The 8,686-nt window shown below is 59.2% G+C and overlaps 1 protein-coding gene across 1 annotated transcript; it reads right to left on the bottom strand.

Annotated features, from left to right (window-relative positions):
• Positions 1-5,468: 5,468 nt before the first annotated feature.
• BARHL2 (BarH like homeobox 2) lies at positions 5,469-8,452 on the bottom strand. The gene is made up of 3 exons (XM_058808952.1): positions 7,870-8,452; positions 6,230-6,455; positions 5,469-5,781 (listed from the first exon to the last, which is right to left on the bottom strand). Exons 1-3 carry the CDS (start codon positions 8,450-8,452, stop codon positions 5,469-5,471), a joined length of 1,122 nt encoding a protein of 373 aa, XP_058664935.1.
• Between the last annotated feature and the right edge of the window lie 234 nt (positions 8,453-8,686).

Genomic DNA, 8,686 nt, shown 5'->3' with positions numbered 1-8,686 from the left:
ACAGGTCAAACTAAAGACATCAACCAAGAATAATTAAGGGGTACCCCAGATGTTTAGTTTACTTCTAGCCAACCTTTCCCAGAACTAGGTACAGTTCTCTGTTCGTATACTAAAGATCCATGGAAGGTGCTTGTTTTAAGGGAACAAGACCTCCAACAAATTTCAGAGGTCTCTCCCCCTCTTTTCTTTTTTTTCTTTCTTTTATTTTTTTTTACAAGTATAGCTCTTTGTAGTCGGAATTTGAACAAGAAGTGTGATAATGAGTAGGTTCAGGGAAGGAAAGGTGTTATCTCATTAAGGTAATTACTAAGACATCCCCACCATTACCTCGGTTTGAAAATGTGGCAATTAAAGCGCCCTACATGGGCTCTCAGAGATGAGGGAACAAGACAGTCGCGGACAACTTCGGTGTGCCCGTGCCGGAAGGGAGGGGAGCCGATCCCAGGCCCGGTGCAGCGGCGGGGGCGACCCGCGGCCGTGCCCCCGGCCGAGCGCCTTCCCGCCGGGGGAGCCGCGGGGGTCCCGCCGGGCCCCGCATCCATCGCTGCCAGCGCAAAGTGCCTCGCTTGGGTTCCTTTGAAATCCTCAAATTTTAAGGACCGGCGTTTGTGCGCTTCCATTAATAGAAGCGACTTGTGAAAAATAGGGCATATGAATATGGAAAGGCAGTTTTAATGCGATGGGCGCTTGGCCGGACCCGCTCTCCGGCTGGAAACACGCAGAGACAGGCACGGGCTCCGGCTGCCCCACGGCCCTGAACGGCTGGAGCAGCCCAAGGGAGGAGGAGAGAAGTTCGGGGCTTTTTCGTGTACCGGGGGCACGGGGGAGCTCGCGCCTGCGGGGGTCGCACACCCGCCCTCCGCCGCTCCCGGTGGGTCTCCGTCCCCATCAGCTGTGCCCCTCCAGGGATCGCGGGGGTCATTTCGATGCTATCGCCAAAATAGAGCAGGCTGTTTCTCCCACGGGACGAGGGCAAAGCCCCCTCAATTGGCCAGCTTCCCTGTACCCCCGTTTTCTTGCAAGCAGAGCTCCCCTCTAAACCGGCTGCTGGGGAAGAAACCCGGCGGTATCACCGGCGGGAAACGTGCGTTTAGCAGCAAGACAGAATAGAGGAGGGGGAAAGCGTGTGAATTTCAACCTGAAACGGTTATTCATCGCCCATGCTCACCACCTCCGGCCTGGGAATATTTCTTACATTATGAAGGCTTTTGCTCTTTCCACAGGTGAGTTCAGCCTAGCTGCACTCACTCTATGTCCTGGCTTTCCGAGGTTTTCGAGTGGGCTGCAATTAGGACTGAGTGTGACTTACATCATCAGTAAACGCATTTGCACAGAAACGTGGCGTGAATTTGGAGGAAGATAAACTCTGGAAAGGCAGAAGATAACAAAAGTTAAAAACTCACCCTCACAAGAAACACTAACACCTGCAGGAGTGATAGCCAAGCCCCGGAGCGCCCATACAGCGTTACATGCGGGCGGTGTGTTAAACGCAATCGGGGCAACCGGCCCGGCAGGGAATTCCGCTCGGTGCTGCTGAATGGTTCCCAGCGGCTGAGCCGGACTCGCTTGCCCGGCTGGGAAAGAAGATTAAGCTCGGAGCACCCAGCTGCCACAGCGGCGCCGGGGCTAGCACCCTTGGAGCCATACAGGCAATGCCCATCCCGTACCCCAGCCCAGCGGAATCGCCCTTCTCCCTTTTTGCTCTAATGATGGCCAAACTAATGCACCGAGAAGGTGAAGTAATTAAACATGATCCTGCTGCTGCGTCCCTCAAGAGAGCCCATCAGCCAAGGGCAGCGGCGCAGCCTGCCCGCGGCTCTGCTGCCGGAGCTCAGCGAGCCACCGAAACCTGTCTGAGCTCAGCAGGGCTTCCTCGAAGGAGCTTCCTGTGCTGTCCCCACTTGCAAAGCACACAGCACTGCCCAGAAGAAACAAACTAAAGGGGAACCGAGCACAGGGTGTCCAAAGGGTCTCCTGGCTCTCATGGCAGACACGCCGGTGTCAATCCGGAGCGAAACGACACGGGAGAAGGGCAGCGGCCCTGTCTCATTTTTAAAGCCGTCTGCCGGTGCGCGGGCAAAGCCCAAACCCGGCGCAAAGCCTTGGGGAGGCAGCCCGCGCTCGGGGCCGAAGGGCCAGGCTGGGACAGGGACTCTCCCAGGTGCTGGGTGGCGGGGAGGCGAGACGGGCAGCGCTGCGGCAGCAGGGGGCTGTGCCAGCCTCCTTCATCTTCGCCATCGCCCGCCGGCACCGCCGGGGAAGGAGGCTGGAGGGGAGCCTGCCGCGCCGCCCGCCGTCCCGAGGCCGGGCAGCCCGCGCCTCCCGGAGCTGTCCGTGGTGCTGAGGGCGGGCGGGGCCGCAGCCGCCCGGCTCGGTGCAGGCGGCCCCGCGGCTGCCGGGGCCGGAATCGCCCCGTTCCTTGCGAGCCAGTGTCCGGCACGGGGAGAGCTCTCACTCCCGGCCACCCCGCGGGCTGCCGCGGTCCCTCGCGTACAGACAGCCCTGCTACAGCCTCATGGGCTGCTTCCATGCTCAGCTCCCCGACAGCCACGTCTTTTCCAGCGGGTGCCGGTATTTCCCGCTGTTTGAGGCTGAGAGAGCCCGTCCCGTTCGTCTGGCAACAGACAAGCTTGGTTGTTTGTTCACAACCACTTCCAGGGCCGAGAGCAGGTCCTGGCCTAGGCAAGGGCAAAGGCTGGAGAGGGACCGAGACGGCGGTAACTCAGCAGCTTCGCACCAAGTCTGGGGCGGTCGCGGCGGAAGGAGCTGTCCGGGAACGGAAAGGGGAGAAACCCGATGGCCGCGGCCGGGAAAGCGGCACAGCCAACGGCGCCGAGTGCCCGGCCCCGGGCCGTGCTGCGCTGGACAGGGCGGCGGGAGGCAGCCCCGCATCCCGGCCGGGCGCTCGGCTCTTTGTCCTGCCGCAGCGCGCTGTAATGCGGAGCAGCGTGCCGGGGCTGTCAAAGAGGCAACGAAACCTGTTCCTACAACCTTACAGCCAGGCGACCCAGCCGAGCAATTTTAGAGCAGCCTGACTTTGGCTCGGCTCTATCACGGCGCGAACGGGGAGCGGGACAAATGAAGAACTTACGTTTGCCGCCCTACTTCCCACACGGGGAAAAGAAGAGTGAAAGAGGGCGATTCTTGCCCCAAACCCCCTCCAGTTTACACACACTTTTCAGTTGGGTCTGGAAATATGTTTCAGGGGAGGTAGCAGTCCCTCGCCCCCCTCCTCCGGCACCCCTGGTTTAGACACCGTCCTGCACGACACCGGCAGCCCCCAGCCCCGCCTCGCTCCTGTCTGCTGCCGTACCCAAAGCACCAAGAACTCCCTGCCCCGGTGGACACCCCGCGGCAGGCCCTGCTCGTGAGGGGGACACTCATCTATTTTGCATGAACTTTCCTTCCTTGTTCTCACTACTTTTCAGCGAGTTTCTGCAGTCAAAACCGAGCCATCGAGAACAACAAGCTGAGACTAGCTTTTCCAGCTGCATTTCCTCCTTTAGGAAAGATTTGTTGCTTAGACTGCGGAAAAGGCCCTAACGAGTCCAAATTTCCTACCTCCATCCCCAGCCCGCACAGGATGGGTTTCCCGGGAAAAGTTCGGCGGCGATGCGAGGCGGCCGGAACGCTCGGGCCACTCAGGGTCCCGCCTCCGGTCCGTTCCGGTGGGGGGGACCCGGGGGCCACGGCGAAGGCGCGGGGGAATTCTCAGCAGCCGCCGCAACACGGGCAAAAACCGAAGTGGGCGTTCCCGACCCGCTCCCCTTTTGTTAGATCAAGGCAAAGGTCAATATGGTTTTAACGCGAATTTATTAGCACAGAAATCAGCAAGCCGCTCGCTAATTAGCAAAGACCAAATAAACGTGCCCGGAGGCTTCTCTTTTCCTTTTTTCGGGATTTTTTTTTTTCCTTCTATCTTAAAAGAAAGAGGACCCACGAGCAAAAAAAATAGAGAGAGGGGGAAAAAAAAAAAAAAAAACAACGAAGCGCCAAACCCTCAGAGGAGAGGATAATATGGGACTTTATGAATGTTTTATAGGTAATTGCTGTATAACTTTCTAATTTCGCAGGGGGGTGTTCACCTCCAGCGGCTGGGGACAGAGTCGTCCCCGGAGTCCAGAGGAGGGTCACAGCCCCCAGTCCCGACCCGCAGCCCCTCTGCCCCCGCGGGACGGCCGGGCGGCCCACGCCGGCACCGGCAAGGAGGCGCTCGGCAGGGAAGCTGCCAGGGGAAGGGATGGGGAGGGGGAACGGGCACACACAGTAGTAAAGTTCAAAGGCCAGCGGGGCTCGGGAGCTCCGTGTCCGCCGGGACCCCTCCGCCCTCCCTGCCTGTTTCCCGTCGTTACTCACCCCGACCGCCGGCGCTCCCTGCCCGTCCCAGCTCCGTGCGGACACAGCTGCCGGGCCGGGGCCGTGTCCCCAGGCTCTGCACGGCCCCGCCGCACCCGCCCCCAAGGGGCCAGAGCCACTACCCGTTACCGCCCTGCCCAGGTGCTTAAAATAACAGCAAGGGGCTCCACACCGGCGGGGGATTTGATTTTCCTTTAAAATACAGATAGGGAAAAACAGCGCCTGTTAAGAAACAACGAGCCTAAAATTCAAAATATATTCAGTATAATATCAATATAATATTCAAAATAAAAAAGTGGCATCTGCCTTTTCTACTCCGAATTTCTTGAGTTCTCATCACGGGGAAATTAGCTACCTTGAATTTTTGCGTTTGTTAAAAAAAAGATAAAGTTTATTTTTTTGTCCTTTTTTTTCCCTGTGATTTTTCAATCACAAAAAAAAATCTATATTTTGTCATCTAAGCATTTATTTTACTGAATCCAAAAAGACATGAAAAGGGATAGGGAAGAACCACGTTTGTTCGTTTTAAACTAACGTATAGAAGTGATTTTTTTTTTCTCCTTTTTTGGACGACATATAATAAATATGATATAGCACTCAGCACTCGGTCTGTACAATTCTGTTCGCATTAGGGAGCATGCCACTTTTCAATAAGTAAAAAAAAAAAAAAAAAGGTAATGAGAAAAATCAGTGCAAAGTTCTCCGTTCCCCCGGTCTTCTCCGCCGCTCGGGGGTCGAGGCGCTCTCATTCCCTCTGTCCTCCGCAGCCGTTAGTCTCTCCGGCGGGCTCGGGCTCGGCTCCCTCTCCCTCTCCTCCACCCCCTCCGTGACTCTCTCTCCGAGCTCCAAGTCCTGCCTCGCAGGAGCCGAGGTCGGCGGGTCGCCCCGCAGCTCTGCCCGCCTTCCCCCGCGTGTGGTCGTTTCACTTACGGGCTCGGCTCTGGGTTCACGTTTCAAGAGTCCCTGCTCTGACTGATCGCCTCCCTCGGTGGCCGGTGACTGCCTGCAGAAGCTCCTGCCCCTCGGCTTCCCCTCGCTTCCTCCTCTGCGGTGCTGGGGCTTGTTTGGGGACGGGGAGGGGAAGGGCTCGTTGCGGGGACCGCGGTGCCGTTTCACCGGGGGTGCGGGGTGCCGGGCATGGGGTTGGCCAGGGGGTTGAGGGCCGGCTGCCCGCCGGGCCCCAGCCCGTGGATCAGCACCCGCGGCACCAGCGGCCGCTGGAGCTGGGGGTGCGGCGCGGGGGGAGTCCGGTACATGCTGCTGTACATGGCTGCGGCCGCCGCAGCTGCCGTCGTGCTGTCCATGCTGCCCAGCAGGCTGGGGTGATAGAAATAGGGCGAGGGGAACATCCGCTGCAGCGCTGAGTAGTTCCCGGCCTCGGCCAGCAGCTCCAGGCCCACCGCCGTCTGTCGCTTCCACTTCGTCCTGCCGGGGGGAGCAAGAGGCTGCAGGGCGGCGCCGCGGCGGGGCTTCCGCGGGCGGCGGGCCGGGCCCCGACGGAGCGCACTGTCCCCGTGGGCCCGCGCACGGTGCCATCTTCCCGGCTCTGCCCGCTTTCCCCTCCGAGCCCCGCACCCCCCACACATGCATACGGCGACTCCGGCCAAATTAATAACCGCGGTACGCGGTTAGATCGCAACGCGCTGACACTAATGGTTTGCGACAGAATTAGGGTGGCTGCAACCGTATGTAATGAGACAGAAAATTACGGCAGCGTTGACAGGAGCCGGACCCCCCAGCCCATCGCCGGGGAGGGCGCGGGGCAGCAGCCGGGAGCTCCCCGCACCACCCCGGGCTCCCGCGGGCAGAAACCCAGAGGCGTGAGCCCGCCCCCGGCTCCCCGGGGCCGCCGCCCTGACGGGGCCCGCCTTACCTCCGGTTCTGGTACCAGGTTTTGACCTGCGTGTCGGTGAGGTTGAGGGCGGCGGCCAAGTCCATGCGGTCCTGCACGCTCAGGTACTTCTGCCGCTCGAAGCTGCGCTCCAGCTGGTTGAGCTGATGGTCGGAGAAGGCTGTTCGTGCCTTCCGAGGCTTCTTGGCCCGCACTGGCGGGCTGTCCCGGCTGCTGCTGATCTCCCGGTCGCCCTCCTCCTTTGTCCCTGTGAGCGAGCCCAAGAGCGGTGAGGACCGGCGGGACACCGGCTCGGCCCCCGCCCCGCCCCGGTTACCGGGCCCCGCCGCCCCCTCCCCGGGGACTTGTCCGGGACACGGGGGGAACGGTCAGTTATGGCGGGGGGTGGTGGCGGCGAGCCCGTCCGGGGAACAGCGGGATTCCCGCTCTCCGTTTCCCAACTACAGGGCTTTCGTTATTTTCTGCCCTCTCCCCCCGGCCCGAAACGCCGGGAAATCGATCTGTCAATCCGGCTCCACTCGGGCCCCAGTTTGTGGCGCTCCTTGATCTTCCCCGCAGGAAGAACAATAATCTCCCTAATTGACCCACTGGGGAGGTTGGTGCACACAAAAATGGCCAGACCAGACTGTACATCTGGTTTGGGCACTCGTATGCTAATGCTAAAGGAGCAAAATGAGCTGCACTGGCGGGCACCGCGCCGCTCTGAGCCTGGCGAAAATAGCTCAATTGAGCAAAATTAGGAAAATTTGTCCTGTTGCCTCTCGGCTTCACCGGGCTGCCGGCGAGAAGGACAGCTCCGCCGACACCGCAGGGAAAATTTACCCCCTCCCTGCTTGCCTTTCCTCACTCTTTTCCTCCTTTCCCCTTCCCACGCACATATAGCTATTTTCACTTCCGAACCCCGCACGGCGGGGGCTCCCCCATCAGCAAAAAATTCCTAATTGAAAAAAAAAAAATTAAGATGGAGAAATAAACCTTCTACCACGACGCAGGGAAAACTCGAGGGTTTTGCCAAACGCACAAAGCCCTCACATCTCACCACGCCGAGCGCGGGCCGAGTTGTTGTTGTTGTTATTATTCTATTTTTAATTAAAAGTTAGGTGGGTTTATTTGCGTTTGGTTTGTTCTTTTTTTTTTTTCGCTTATTTGCTATTGACTAGGGAAGTAGAAATTTTCATCTTAATTTTAGAGACAATAAGCATAAATAAAAAGGCTGAATGCACTAACTGCAGCTGAGCCGCCGGTTCTTAGAAAGCCAGAGAATCATTTATGTGCATTTGCATTAAAAATAAATACAGTCTGATTTCCCATGTGATCCCACTGCTCGGGCTATTTCTTTAAAAACGGAGAAGCCAAATTAAAAAAAAAAAAAAAAAAAAAAAAAAAAAAAAAAAAAAGAGGAAAGACCAACAGATATTATAATTAAAATTTTAAAAAGGGAAAAAAGAAAAAGAAATTCTTTTTAAAAGCGATTTGATTTAATTTCATTTCCTACCGACCTTATCCCCGCGGTAGCGAGAATCACGGAGCGGCCCCGGCAGAGCGAGCGCTCCTGCCGCAGATTTTCTCCCCGATTTTCGTTCCACCAGGGCGGCCGAGCACCGCGGCTCCGGTTGTACCGGAGGCCGAGCCGGTGCGGAGCCGGGCCGCGCCGTACTCACCGTGGCATTTGATGTCCCCCTGCGTGTCGTCGCGCTTGTCGAGCTTGGCTTTACCGTCCTCCTGCTCGAGTTTGGGCCTGAAGCTCTCCGGTGCCGCGCTGCCCTCCTGCTTGGGAGTATGGTGGGGAGAGGGGACGCTGGTACTGTAAGGTGCACACGCCGCTAGCGGTTTGCTGTCGCCCAAAATGTCCTTAATTAAAAAAGAAGAGGTGGAAGTCCTGGGGCCGGAGCTGGCCGAGCCCAGCTGTGGCGGCGGTGGCTGCGGGGGCGACGGCTGCAAACTCGGCGGCGGTGGCGGCGGCGGGTGTGGGCCGAGGTGGAGGTGGTGCGGCGGCGGCGGGAGGCTCTCCGCCACCCCCAGGTGCGGCTCGGGGTGCTCCATGCTCACCGAGATGGGCGATGAGGGCGCCGTCCCCACCGTGTCGATTTCCGAGCAGGGGGACGGCGTGGCCTGGCTCCTAAAATCCGCCGGCCGGCCGTCGCCGTGGGGGCGAAAATCTCCGTTCATGACTCCGGGGCTGCCGGTGCTGCCACCCGACAGGATCGTATCTATCCCGAAGCTGGACCCGCTCGGCCCCTCCATGGCGAAACGCTCAGCGCCGCGTCCGCATCCCCGTGGGCGGCCGCGGGGGTCTCTCACCGGGAGCGGAGGAGAAGGGATGGGGGGCGGAACCGGGTTACCCCAACCCGCGCACCGGCGGCGCGGTCGACACTAACTCGGGGCCCCCGCCGAGCCCCACATCGCCGCCGGGCCGCTTCGCCGCTCACCAACTTTGTTGCGGGAAGTTGCGGGCGCGGAGCGGGGCGGACACCGGCC

The sequence above is a fragment of the Ammospiza caudacuta genome, chromosome 7 (genome assembly GCF_027887145.1).
Source record: "Ammospiza caudacuta isolate bAmmCau1 chromosome 7, bAmmCau1.pri, whole genome shotgun sequence".
Classification (NCBI taxonomy): Eukaryota; Metazoa; Chordata; class Aves; order Passeriformes; family Passerellidae; genus Ammospiza; species Ammospiza caudacuta.
The sequence above is the reverse complement of the archived record's forward strand: the minus strand, read 5'-3'. Positions and strand labels throughout refer to the sequence as shown.